Source organism: Apus apus, chromosome 3 (assembly GCF_020740795.1).
Source record: "Apus apus isolate bApuApu2 chromosome 3, bApuApu2.pri.cur, whole genome shotgun sequence".
Lineage (NCBI taxonomy): Eukaryota > Metazoa > Chordata > Aves > Apodiformes > Apodidae > Apus > Apus apus.
The window spans coordinates 96,685,056-96,699,860 of NC_067284.1; the positions used below are offsets into that span (position 1 = coordinate 96,685,056).

The 14,805-nt window shown below is 39.9% G+C and overlaps 1 protein-coding gene across 4 annotated transcripts in view; it reads left to right on the top strand.

The window, feature by feature from the left end:
• Positions 1 to 14,805, top strand: part of MTHFD1L (methylenetetrahydrofolate dehydrogenase (NADP+ dependent) 1 like) — a 151,642-nt gene that overhangs the window by 102,344 nt on the left and 34,493 nt on the right. For all 4 annotated transcript variants that reach the window (XM_051614964.1, XM_051614967.1, XM_051614965.1 and 1 more), the window contains 2 exons: positions 523 to 630; positions 2,224 to 2,376. In XM_051614964.1, coding sequence (XP_051470924.1) covers positions 523 to 630; positions 2,224 to 2,376 — 261 coding nt within the window. The remainder of the gene's footprint in view (positions 1 to 522; positions 631 to 2,223; positions 2,377 to 14,805) is intronic.

Here is a 14,805-nt window from a genome sequence, read left to right on the forward strand (position 1 = left end):
ATAAAATAAAAACAATTGTGATCCAAAGGAGCAAAGACGGGTCAGGAATTCTCTGCTGCAGTTCCTCGCTTCTCAGAGGACACTACCCTGGCTGCCCGCTGCCTTGCTTTGTCCAGTCATTGTATAGATTATTGTAAAATGACATTTATTTGTGTGGTGATCCCTGTTAACCCAGTAGAGCTTGCTTCCTTGGATCTGCTGTGTATGCTAGCTCTTGATTCTTAAAACTACATGGCAGTGACTTTCTTCCCCCACTTTAGGCAAGAGTGTAAGCTCATGTTGTCAGCTTTGTCATGCACAAATTATGCTAAATGACAAAGTAGCTGAAATCATGGTTGTAATTCAAATACCTGTAGCTGAATATACTTTCCATCACCAGTGTCCTTTACTTGGTTTCATGCTTCAGCAGGCCTGTTTAACAAGGATGAATCTAAATGAGGATTCAGATTTCTCACTCAACAAATAAGATCCTAGTTTCTTTTGGATAATGTTAATCCTTGTATTGTTTCCTTGTCTCTGCAGCTTCCTATTGTTGAAAAAATAAGAATCATTGCTCAGAAGGTGTATGGAGCTCAGGATATAGAGTTGTCTCCCACTGCACAGTCACAAATTGATTGTTACACCCAGCAGGTAAGAACACCAGTGATCTAAACAGTCAGATACCTGCTGGATGGAAGTCTTAGGAAATCTCAAGGTGTTAAAGTTTCTCAGACCAACTGGAATGTTTAGTCAAGCTTTGCTAAAATACATGAGCTTACGTGTGGTGCTAAACTGTGGACATCAGTAGGCATTGGTTTAGATTAGGTAGGACACAATGGTTTTACCCTTGACAGCTACCTCCCATAAAATATGTGTGGTGTTTGGAATCATTCTGAGGGTGCTGATGAAACTCTCTTTCCACGTGGAGTGCTAATTTTGGGTTACTGCTTTGAAGATGAGAGCTACACATCTGCAAAAGTAACAGCTTGTGAACGTGCCCAGTTTTAGCATATGAGTGTTCATTTGTACCTGTAAAAATGAGCTTACAAAGACAAAAAGACCTGTGTGTAACTATGCACGTTAATAACAAAGCTCCCAATACTTGTAAAGTCTTTTGTTCTCCTTCTGTTTGTATTATATTCAAGGGGGTTATAAATGCTAGAAGGTGAAATAGATCACCATTCCCAAAGCACATGAGAGTGGGTTTTTGAGCAGTTTGAAAACAGTTTTGAAGCCACATGGAGAGATGGATGTATTTTCTGTAATGGAATGGCTTCTGCACATAAGCATAGCTTGGAGCCTTTCTGTCAGAATGTAGAAAATATGGAAGTCATGGAAAGTCATGGAAAAATTCCTGGATATGCTTCAGCAGCCTGGTCAAACAGGCAGAAGTGCATCTGTCTTCTCTATAATGCATATCTCCTGAGAATTAATTTGAGTTCCTAGATTAAAAAGAAGATCACTCAGTGTACTTGAAGCAAAATAATGCATGTCTTTATCCTTTCTTGCTGTGATTCTCTAATGCAGTTTTTGGTCTAAGCATTAGTAGTATTAGGAGGTATTTTCACAATGTTATTAAAGGATTGTTGTCAGCACTGGACTGCAGATGCAATGCCCTGCAGTGCTGCCTCTCCTCCTGACCTTGTGAATTGCATCCCTATTTGTCAAGGAATTGCACAGAAGAGTGGAAGGTGCCTGACTCAAGGTTAATCAATAACCACAGTTCTCATCTTGTTTAAGAACAAAGCAAAGCATCATGAGCGGTTTCTGTTTACGCCCAAGGAGACATTAGTAACCATAGAGAGTTTTGAACTATGAAACCTGGTCTCAAGTAGGTATCTAACTTGGTCATTAGTACCCAGAGGGAAGGGCTGTACTGGAGTTGTATTGAGTTGGTGTATGTTTTTTGTTCAGTGTGGTGTCTGTTGTGTGCACCCTTTCTGAAAATACACACTCTAGCCATTGCACAGGCAACCTTTTTACCTAACTCTAGATTGAGAACCCACTATAGAAGCTGAACATCACTGTGGCCAAGTCTCTGGAGATACAGGCCTGAGCTGAGAGAGAATAGCATGTGAAAGACTATTCTGCCCATTTCTGGAATATTAGCTATTAAGAAACTGAGGTCAACTACTGCTATACGGATTTGGGGATTTCTAGAAGATACTGATAACAAAGTGAAAATATGTTCTGTCTTTGCTATAATCTTAAAAACATTTTTGTTTTCTTCCCCTTTTTTGTTAGGGATTTGGAAATCTTCCCATTTGTATGGCAAAAACTCACCTATCCCTCTCCCATCAGCCTGAGAGGAAGGGCGTTCCCACCGGTTTCATTCTGCCGATTAGCGACGTGCGAGCCAGTATTGGAGCTGGATTCATCTACCCTTTGGTAGGAACGGTGAGTGCAGAGTATTCAACTCGATCACTCCCTTTCCTTTGACCCAGCTTGACTGGGAAGTGCATTTCCTGTTTTCCTCTAAAAATAATGTGTAGAATCAGGTGAGTTCTTGGGTTGTTTTTTTTTAATAATAATTTTATCCTCACAGGTTTTGTAGCTCTACATTGATAGGAAAAGAGAATTAGGAAAATGTAGTATCGTGTAACAGCTGACTACAGGGCCTGAAGGAATGACTCTTTCCATTGGTTCTGTTTCTGATGTTTTTCAGTTACCCTAGGATACTTAGGCACTCTAATACCGCAGAAAAAAGAATTTATGAGTCCCTTGCCTTTCCTTACTCAAGCTGCAGCCTGTAAATAACTGTCATTTCTTGATTATATAAATGTTAAATTTTTCATCTCTCATTACAAAGTGTTCTGTAATGTACTTAGATGAAAGGAATTATGTAAGGCAAAAGTGTATGATTAAAATTACTCCTTTTCAGCTGATAAGCCTGACCTATTCCCAGTCCTTGTGAACACCTCTGCAGGTTTTGTAAAACTAAGTTATGGCGGGAAGCAGTAGATTTCTAACTGCAGAAGTAGTAGCACATTCTTTCTCCTTTACAGAGATTTAAACAAGGAGGTGCTAAAAGGAAGCAATTGTCATCCTTTCTTCCTACCTGTCCTTTTAAGTACAGAGCTGGATTAGAAAGCCCCTGATACTTTCTTCCCTGACATGCCTTATCCAAGTAGCTGAGAAGCTAGTTAGCTCATGCCTTTTGCCAACCACACACATCTTATTCCAAACAGTAGTTGAATTGCATCTGACATCTGGTAGCATAAATTATTACTTATATGTAGCTGAGTCATGGGATGGTACTAGAGAAGGGATGCAAAAGCCATTGCATTTCCGGAAAGAGTACTCTCCCAATGTTATCTCATCTTCCCAGAGCATGGCCTGATTTCCTTGTGTAACAGTACACTTAGGAAAGGTTGAAATTTTCTAATCTATTGTTTTGAATTCCCTCTGAAACAATCAAGTGTTTGAAACAAGGAAGGAAGTACTTTCTGACCAGGAGAGTTCCTGGAGTTCAGGAAACTGTGTCACTTTGACTTACTAGACTTAGGGACATGCTTTCCTTCTGTGTGGCCATGTTATGCTCATCCATCAGAAGTGGAGCACAGCTGTGTTTTCAAATTGAGTAAGACCAAATTCCCATTACTGGTAACAGAATAAAATTCTGTTAAGAATAAGAAGTTCTATTCTCTCCCTCATAGCCTGGATTCAAGTTTGCATGAGAAGTTGTGTGTCATAAAATTGTGAGGAGGAGTGCATGTGAAGAATAGAAAGCAACTGCTTCAAATGTGTAAGAGCTATTCTGTAGAACATCAGAGTGAAATGTTCTTGGGTTGAACTTTCTGAACAAGTCACACTCTGCATGCTTCAACACAAACTAGCTACAGTTCAGCCTCATAAATCCATAGTAACTGGCCATAGGACCGATATAGACCAAACAAGTTCAAGGATTATCTCTCAATTTCAGTTTCTGCCCAGAACAAAAAAATAGGGTTCTTACGAAGTACATTTTATGTATAGGATTTTTTTTACTGGGGGAGATTGTAAAACCACATCCAAGTTAGTTACCCTGATTTGCTGAGAGGTAGTATAGCCATGGAACTGTTTCCATATCAGGAACTGGGTAGGCAGTGTAAATGTTACGTATTCCAGGAGAGTCTGTAGGGCAAGGTACTGTATAAACATCAAATCCCCAAGAGCTAAAAATCTAAATAGATAGACATTGATCATTGGTTGTTTGAAAAATACTGCTAATGCTCAGGAATGTGGGACAGAACACTCCTTGGAACTATCACAATTGCTACAAATCAAAATGAATGAATATGAATATATTCCTGACATCCTCACCATACAATTATTTCTCTAGAATTACATTTATGGCAAGAGGTCCAACCTGCTTAAAGCCTTCTCACAGCTAATAACTTTCTGATGGCAGACTAAATGCTATTGGACAACATATTCATTAAAGTTGTAGTGCTAATTCTGATGCTATTTAAATGTCAAACTCCATTCTCAAAGCATATTTTTTACTGGACCAGTGGTAAAGCAGGTGTTAGAATTTTGCTCCAGTTTAATTGGGAAGAGCATTACAAATGAAAGACATAAGTACTGCTGAATGATAATGAGCGATCTGCACTAATTAGTATTTGTAGTTTAACCCTGTCATCAGCACTTATAAATTAATGAGTTTCGTATTTACCCCAGCACTGATAGGCAATAATTTTAGTATGTTTTTAAAACTAAATATTTAACATACTGTCTTCATATTCTTTAAGCAATATTTGTTTTGTGTTATGATTGGCTCTGATTGTCTTACAGAATGGAAGTCTTTCCAGGAAAAATGAGCTGAGCCTTATCAGAGGAAATCAGCAGTGAAACAAGAGGTGCATTTAATTAACACTGGCACAGCTTTTGTCCCAGTTCCCTACGACCGTAACCTAGCGGGCTACATCACTCTCACAGGTGGACTGTTGACATCATTGCTTGGCTCAACAGAGTGATGGCAGGAAGGCTGCTGGAGTATGTGTAGGAAACCAATGAGGTCATTCACTAGCAATGCTTGGGTGGAGAATTATTAGATTTCTGTAGTATGTGTTTCTCTCCACACCCACCCAGAAAACCATTGCAGTTTGGTGCTTTCTCACATTCAGCCACGTTTCCATTGTTCTTTTTCATGTGATGTTCAAGAATGCAGGCTGGTCATAGAAGTAAAAGCTATTGTCTCTTGCCTTTTTGAAGCGACACCCCCACATGACTGGTGCAAGTAATAAGCTGTGTCTGACTAACAGTGAGGTTTTTTTCAATAGGTACTAGCCTTTTCCAGCCATGCATTTTTGTTATAATGGTTAAAATTACAGGCAGAGTCCCTTTGAAAATACGTGGAGCCTTTGGAGCCATGCCTGATCTCAGATTCTCACAATGAACTGACATCTTTCAGGTATTGACATATCTGAAGAAAGGTTGATCTATTATGGAAATATTCTTTTTCTCCCCATAGAGAAAGCAGTTTGGAACTAGTTCTGAAACTATATCCTCTGGGAAGGGACTCTTGGGGCAACCCGGTATGGTTTGAAATCAGTTTATGGGAGTGATAAAACCCTAATTCACTTGTAGGTGAGAGCCAGGACTGTCCTGCTAAAATATTGCCTAAAAATTGTAAGGGGGAAAAGACCCTGAAAGTGAATACTTATATTAGTACTCTTATAAGGATAGTATTGTTCCTTGTTGAATGAATTTCTTTGTTCATGGTGGTTAAGAGCTTAGCAAGTTTTGAGGGTATCCTTTGAACATTAGCTGGAGTCCAAGCCCACCTGAAGTGAAATTGCAGTTTCCTAGTGGTGTGTAAAGCCCAGGTTGTCTCCAAACTATCAATTTGTCACTTCTCTTAGGCTCTTTTATGGGTCAGCTAAATAATTACTGATGGACTGCTCAACTTGTCCTGACAATCGATATAACACAGGATGATTTTTCAAAACGTGCATGATGGTGAGAGTTATATTTGCCTTAGAAATTATTTAGCTTACAATGCAATTTTATATAATTTACAAAGTAGCTGTGCTTTGCTAGGTATTCTGACTTCTCTCAGTCCAAAAATTGACCCTGATTGTGTGGCATTTGGCACCTGCCTTTGGTATTATACAGATACTGTGTTGTACCAGTGCTCAGAAGTCCCCAGACAGTTAGTTTTAAAAATACTGGGTGTTCATAGACTCTGTGAGCCGGTTTTGAGATAACTGCAGTAAGTGTGGAAAAAGTAACAGAAAAGGAAACTGTGAAGTTAAACTCACATGGGAAATGTAGGTTAGCAATTGTGTATTGCTGAACTGAAAAACGCAAAAGGAAAAGAAAAGCCCACACTCTGCTCTGTTAGATGATGTGTCTTTGCATTTATCCCTCTTGGGGAGGAGGGAGAGGGATTTTCTGAATTACACAGGACATGTAGGAATTCTGAATGCTATTACACTTGGTGGGAGGCTGATGAATTCTTCAGAGTAAGGTTGGTGGGGCAGGAGGTGAGCACATAGGTAAGATCAATGTCTGGAAGTGAAGGTGATGGCAGTCAACTTTAGTTCAGTGTGTTTAAAAGAAGGAAATGCACAGGCACTGGAAGCAGGGACAGGTATCCTGGGAATGGCATAGTGACACCGCCCAGTTGTGTTGGGATGAGGTCAGGCAGGCCAAGGCATAGCTGGAGCTGAGCTTGACAATGGACACAAAGAACAATAAGAAGGGCTTCTATAGATGTGTCAGCCAGAAAAGAAAGGTCAAAGAAAGTGTACCACTCTGATGAACATGACTGGCAAACTGGTAACAACAGATGAGGAGGCTGAGGTACTCCACAACTTTTTTTGTCTCAGTCTTCATTGGCAACCTCTCTTCCCACACAACTTGAGTGGATGGACCACAAGGCAAAAACTGGGGGAGCAATGTCCCTCCCACTGTAAGAAAAGATCAAGTTCATGACCACCTGAAGAACCTGAATATGTTTATGGGACCTGATGAGATGGATCCTGAAGTCATGAGGTAATTGGCTCACGTAATTGTCAAGCGACTCTCCATGGTACTTGAAAAGTCATGGCAGTCAGGTGAAATCCTTGATGACTGGAAAAAAGGAAACATTGCACATGTTTTTTAGAAGTGTAGAAAGGAGGACCCTGGGAACTACCAACCTGTCATCCTCACCTCTGTGCTTGGGAAGATCACGGAACAGATAGTAGCTTATACTACAGTCACATGGAGGACAGGGAGGTGATTCAAGGCAGCCAGCATGGCTTCCTGAAGGGCAAGTCCTGCCTGACTAACCTAGTGGCTTTTTATGATGGAGTGACTGAATCAGTAGACAAGGAAAAAGCCTCAGATGTCATCTATTTGTACTTCTCTAAGGCCTTTCACACTGTCCCCCACAATATACTCGTCTCTAAATTGGAGAGTTATGGATTTGATGAATGGACTGTTTGGTGGATGAGATGTTGGTTGGATGGTCAAATCCCAGGGTAGTGGTCAAGGACTCAATGTCCAGATGGAGATAAGTGACAGGTGGTTTCCCTCAGGGGCCAATATTGGGATCACTACTGTTTAATACCTTCATCAATGACATAGTGCACCTCAGCAAGTTTGCAGATGACACCAAGCTGAGTGATGCAGTTGACATGCCTGAGGGATGAGATGCCATCCAAAAGGACAATATCAAGAAGTAGGCTCATGTGAACCTCATGAGGTTCAACAAGGCCAAGTGTGAAGTCCTGCATCTGGATCAGGGCAAACCCTTGTATCAATACAGGCTGAGGGATGGAGGGATTGAGACCAGCCCTGCGGAGAAGGATTTGAGGCTACAGGTGGATGAAAAGCTGGACATGAGCCAACAGTGTAACGTAACCTCTGTTACAAGCCATTTCAGTATGAATGTTGTACAATTAGTTCTTTGTATTCAGTGTCCATAGTATTTTCCCATCTTAACGTATTTTAAGCCTTGTCAGAGAATTCTTTAATGTGAATGTTTAATTTTGGCTCTAAACACTTGAAAATTAACATTTTAATGGCAAAAAGAAACCTAGTATATTTCTTGTATCAATCAGGTCTCTTTGGTTGTCTTTTCTGAATATAGTTTTATAAAACACATTCATAGAAATGTGACATTGTGTTCAAGCTCTTAGACTTAAATAATAAACATATGCCACTGTTATAGTTAAAATAGTTTATCTGAATAGGTCCCTTTAAACATATGCTTATTTACAAGTACAAAAAGTTACTTTTGTGTTTCCCTTTAGTCAGTGATACCATTAAAATGCATTTTGGTAGCCTCCTCTCCCTGGCAGTGAGAATGTTACGTAGCCACCTTTGCTTTGCACGTGAAGGGGCAGAGGACACTCTCAGCCTTGCTGTCTCTGTGGAAGATATGGTAGGTCAGAGCTGCTGCAGAGGAATTTCTTAACCTGGTGTGCCTGGATCACAAGTGCCTTAGCACATGTTTTCAGTTAAGAAAGATTAACTGACTTGACACATCAGCTCAGGCAGTATGGATTCATTGATCACGGGTAGTGCTGGCCCGTGTGGACAAGTTTAAGCAATGCTGAAACAAAGATATTTCATTATGCTCTGAAACTGTTTTTTTTAGTGTTCTTGTTAATGTCTTGCCCTCATCAGACCTGTGAAGTTGTATGTAATGAACTCAGTGCAGCTGTCTTAGGGTTGCAAATGCCATTAGTGAGGGCAAATAAAATGAGAATCACCTGTAGCATGTATGCAGTCCAAGGGGTCACCTCTGTGATAATGTAGCTTGCTTGAGGCCTTAGGAGAGTCTGGAAGTCATTAAGATCCTTGCTCTCTGTGCCAGTAAGACCTAACCAAGAGTCTGGTTATGCTTTCTATCTGTTTCATTCCCTTGTCTCTGATTTACAGCCCGTGATCTCAGGCAAGAATGAATATAACTACAACAGTTAAGAAAGGAAAAAAATCAAGAGGCTAGTATTCCATATGGAGATAAGGGCTCATTGAATGATGTACATTGGCCTATTTGTATGATGCTTGCTATTAAGAAAGGCATACCAGTTAAAAGTGGGAAGTGCAATTTAGACAGAAGCCAGAAGCAATTTTGGACCACTGCCCTTAGATTTTACGCATTACTTCAGCCATGACGGGACTGAGGGACTTTGCAGTGGAAATGTAGGCACATGTGAGTTTGAGCAGGCCTTGCTGGGCCTTCGCCAGGGCAAAGAGGAAAGCGGGTGCCTGAATTGTGCAGCTCATGGCAGCTTCTCCATGGTGCAGCAGTGCTGCCTGCCCACACTGGTCCTTGCCTGCAGCTCAGACTGTGCTTGTTAGTATGCCTATTGTGTACTGGCGCCAGTTCAGAGCAAGTAAATGGGTTTGATTAAGAGCTTATTCAATTAATCAGCCTCATACATGTGCACTTTGATCAAATGCAAAGAGCTCTAAAATCAGCTGATGGAAACAGTGGTGTTAAGGGTTCATATTTTGATTATGCTATCTATCCAGATGTACAGACCTGTGCATGAGAGAGGACAGCCAAGTATTTACTTCTCCCATTCATGGTGTTTTGATGACTTTCTGCATGAAGAGGCTGATGCTGCCAGACCCAGGGGTCAATGAGTCTGATGGCTTTGGGGTGCAGTGGGTACTGCTGCTGTCTGTCTTGATTTAGCTTGATAGCAGCAGCGATGCTCTGTCACTTCCAGCTTTCTGCTGTTTCTCTATAAAGGGGTGAAATGAAACTAGGCTTCATGCTCCCTGTTTTTGTTTGTGCAGCCTGATAACCTTCTTCAGTTGAAAAAAATCACTGTTTCTGAAAAGGTGCCTCATGGTTCACATTGGAAATGTAGAGACTCAGCCATTTGCAAGCAATAGTAACCTTTAAAAACTCTTTCTCTGCATGTGATGTTTTTGAGAGGCTATCTTATGCCCTTCAACACTGGCCCTTTGACATTCTTCCTGATACATTTTTTCAAATGCTAATTTGCAGATTTTAAAAGTAGTGATTCCTTGGTAAGCAGCAAAAAACTTTACAGTTTGGATCAAATGACTGAAATTCTTCCAGACAGACTATCCAGCAGATGTAAATAGATGTATATTTGAGTTTGAAAATTCACTGCTATTGCAACTCCTAAAGTAATTTAAGGCTAATAGCAGGAACCTAGCTGGAGGCTGCAAGTCTTTGACTGAATAGGTGTATTGAGTTCCGGATAAACAAGGTGAAGAATGTTTTGAACTGAGTAATGTCCCCAGCAACTTGCTTGCTTTCATTAAATTGTGAAATGTAGGATGAATAGTGCACTAATTAATGTTAAAGAGGAATGAATATTTGTGCCTACTGGTCAAGGGATTATCCTTATTAAAACAGGAAATGGACTCTGATTTCCTGTTTTAAAGTATTTTCTTCATAAACTTTGCTTGAAAACATGAGGTTAAAAATAGGTTTTACTTTTACATGGTAAAATATACATCTATTATTAGGTTAAAAATATATTTTATATAGAAGGAAGGGCATTTTCGAAATTGTTTTGTATTGAAATAAATGCATCCTGTACATACTCATAAAATAGCAATTATCAAGAAATTAGAAACTGAGCTCTTCTAATGTACTACATTGTGACATGGGCTTAATAGAAATTGTATTACTCAACATTTGCATAATATCACTTTGTGTTAGTAGTTTGCAAGATAAGCAAAATTTGGACATGGCTTTTAAAATAAGGATTCCAGAGATGCAAACAGTAAGGTCCCCTGACAAATCAGGGGCAGGACCACGAATAAAATTCATTATTTCCTGGCCTACAAAATCATGAAATGTTTATGCCTAAGAATGCAAGGAATCGGATTGGGCTATTTCCATTGGAGTAAGCTGACCTGCATTCTGTAGACAACACTAAAAGAAAGTTATTCTGCTACTCCTCTACACCACCCACCCACTCAAAAATCCTAAAGAATTTCCTGAGATATCCATCATGTGTCCTGTTTAAGAAAAAAGAAGGTACAAAGGCTACCATACTATATTTTGCTATTAGTAAGTGGTAATGGGTTTATTTTGAAAAGAACAAACTGTCTTCACAGCTGAAACTGTGCAGTATCTGAATGGAGTATTATCTTTTGGCCATAACTGAGGAGAGGGTTGTATAAATCCACCTTGATCGCCTATAGATCAAGACGTTTCCCAGGTGAATTCCATTTTTAGAGGTGTTCTCAGCATGGTACAGCAGTTACCCACAGACTTCTACATTGCAGCATTTTTGGTACTTGGATAGACTAGGTGATGCTGACCCACGACTGTCATTTGTCTTCCCATCTACTCTTCCCGCACACTGGTGAATATCACTTGTCAAATCATGTTTTCATTCTATTTTTTTAATAGAAGGAAAGAAGGAGTAAGATATGCATCCTTTGGGTGCTTAAGGAAATTCTGTTTCCAAGCAGAAGTAACGTTCCAGTAGTTGTCAGTGTTTCCTATGTCTGTGACTAAAACCCTGCTAGGGACACCCTGTCAACTGGTCCAGAATAGTGACTTCTCTCTCTCACAATTGTTTCTCTGTGGTGGAAATGTCTGCCAGCTTGACCCGTCTTTTCTCCCTATCATTTACTTTCCGTATTTTTGGGGATAAGAGAGTATTTAGTCTTACATTGAGATTAAGCCTCTCCAGTTCAATGCCTATTCCACAGAGCTGTGGGAAAATTACATTTACTGCTTCCTTCTATTTGACATTGTAAAAGCCAAGAACTCTTGGCCTGGAGCTGGACTCCTAAGAACAGAGCTTTCCATAGGCCTGTGAAGAAGAAATATGATCAGGTCTGAGCTAACAGTTGGGCAGGTAAAGCAAGAAATAACTGACTTTCCTCACCATTGTGTTACTGCTATTACATATAGAAATGTATTGGTGTGAGGTTTCTTTACCAGCACCAGTAAAACTTCCTGAGTGCTAGCTGTGATGTAGCAGTTGCATTATGCTATATTTTTGTCATAGAGGAAAATTATGTCAACATTATTTAGCTCCCAGAATTTAACAGCAGCTACAACCACCTCAGCATGGAAAGGCTTAGGCTGACTTGGAGCCCAAGTTATGGTCTGGCTGTTTTTCCTATGTTTAGAAGGTGTATGTTAGTTAGATATTCCCAAGCTGAATTATGAGGTGATGTGTGAAGATGGGCTTGGCTGTGATGAGTCTGTAAAAGTCAGCATCTGATGCAATGCTGAAATTGTGGGTTTGCCACGTGCAGGGCTGTGTGTAAGACCCATCCTTTCATACAGGTGTTCCCAGAGCTGAAATGCAGCGTGGTGGGTAGTGGTGCAGTCTGGGGCAGAAATCTGAGTGAAATGCAGCACGTGAGGTGTGGGTGTTTGCTTTTATAGCAAAGTTTGGCTTGTTTGAAAAGTTTTAAGCTCTTACCTCTGTAACTATCTAGTGGGTAATGCCATGCTAGCTATACCAATGCTTGATACTTTACAGGCTACTGCCAGACAGCTGGACATTCAGCTTTTGCCTGATGTCATATAAAAATGCCTGATTTAAATGGAACATCGTCTTTAACCAGTTTCACATTTTTAATTATGATGGTTTTTTTTAATAACATTTTGAAGTTTGGAGCTACTTGTAGGCAAAACAGTTTCCCTCCAGGGGCTCAGAATTTTCTGAAGATAAAATCCTATAATTGCATGGTATCTTAGGCTGAAATGCTTTACTACAGCATCTTTCATTAATAACTATGTTTCTTTAGACAACATAAGGAATTGGGCTTCGGGCTAAAAAAAATAGGTATCAATGTGAAGAACTTCAGAATGAGCCATTCAATCATATGTAAGAATGTTGCAATTGGAAAGAAAATATTTTAAATCTTATAGATCTACACATGCTGTCCTACTTCAAGCTTAGCAATGCTCTGAAGACTTTGAGTCTAAACCTAGCCTCAGAGTATATGCTTTCAGGAAAATTATTGAGAATTAGGTAATCAGGTCATGGTTTCCTTTTCTGCACAGCTGACCTAAATTCACTGGGGACAATTCTTTATGTCACTTTTACAGACATTTGCTTAACTTTTTTAATTGGAGACCATGTGTCTTTATCAACAATTTAAAAACAATGGCTGGGTCCAAATCAATAGGTTCTTATTTCAACAAATATACAAAACAGCATAAAGATACTCAGTTTTAATCATTATTTAGCAATCAAAACATTAATTGTGATAGTCCCAGAAATACCATTTATGTCCCTCACAATCTTCAGAAAAATCTTTTTCTGGTTCTCTTAAATCCTGGTTTTATAATCAAAAACAGTCTACAAAGGAGCATTGAGTGTGTGTCAGTGAGAAGGCTGTACTGATGCATGGGAGGGAATGTATCTAGCAATACCTCTCATAGAGTTGGCAAACCTTCTCTGTGCAGGAAGCCACCTAGCAGGCCAACACCCTGCAATAGGCAATATTGGTTTTGTTTTGAGATAGCCTTCTGGTTTCAGTGTTGCAACTGAATAAGCATCCCATGAATGAAAGCAGCAGAGGAATGTAGATAATGTGTTTGCCTTTGAGTAAATAATCAGTAATCTCTAATGCTGAGATGATCTGGTTTTGCTACTCGCTCATCTAAGAAAACCAAGCAGTAGACTGAGGCCAGAAGAACTGTGACACAGTTTGTTACCAATAGAAACCTGTTGTACTTTTTTGAGTCTTTTTTTAAGCCTCTCTTCGGAAAGTGAAAATAAGCCTCCTGACCTCATTTTACTCTTCATTTATCTTTTCCACCAGATCACATGAAATTCAACACCGCTAAAGGTTCATGCTTGGCTCCTTTATTTTCAGTCTGCTGTCAGAAGCAAGGGCACTGCTGGAGAATTGTCCTTGGAGACATCTCTGAGGCTGTTGTACTGTAACATAAAAGGTGCTTCACAGAAGTACAGTGTTGATTCTCTGTGGTGATAATTTATCAGAATGCTGGTAACATAGTGTAAGAAAATCTTATATTATTCTTTTTTCTTTCAGGCAATACTATACATATAATGTGGCAAATGCATCCCCAAAAGAGCAAAAAAAAAATAGTAACATCATGTAGGTGATATCACTGAGGTGTTTTTTTCCCCAATTCCATTTGCAGTGCTTGCCTCTTGCTGCTCAGAAGTTACTGCATTTGCATTACTGTCAAAAACTGCCAATGCTCAGAAATGAAGTGCTAATCTGGGAGTTTGTCAAGAAAGCTGTGCACCAAAAGCTGTGGCTTTTACAACTGATCCATGAAATAAGCCAAAATACATGGGGTCAGTGGTTATTATGATGGAAAAAAACTCTGGTGGAGTTGGGTATCTTATATGCAATACAGTTCATTTTACAAGATTATGAGTGCCCTGTTTCCCTGGTCACAGAAGAGTTCCCTCACAAGCACTTCCAGGTTTCATTCAGCCAGTGCTTTTCCAGAAGGCTGACCTGCAGATTTTTCTTGCTGTGCAACTAATACTTTTGGTCCAAATCCAATTTCTGGTTTCCAAGAGTGTTACTACTATGCAGGATGTGTGCTTGTTTGAAAGTAGCACTTCCATAGTGCTTCTGCTCTCCTGCCTTTTTACCATTTTGTAACTGCCCACACAAATCCAGCCCTACCACGGAGTAAGTATTCAGGCTCTTGTACCACTGTATCAGTATCCTGAGGAAATGCATGTGCTATACAGTTCCTTTTCCACTCAGCTTTGCCACTGGACCAGCATTTTGAGTGGTATCTCTTTCTTGTTGAAATTGTTTTAAGAATTTCTGTGTGTTTCCTTTGAAAGGGCAGTTTTCTATCTGGCAGTTTGTACATGTTTGACTCAGTTCATAGTGTTATTGCTGGAGGTGGAGTGCAATGAATGGAACAGTCATCATTTGATGTAAGAAAAATGTCCT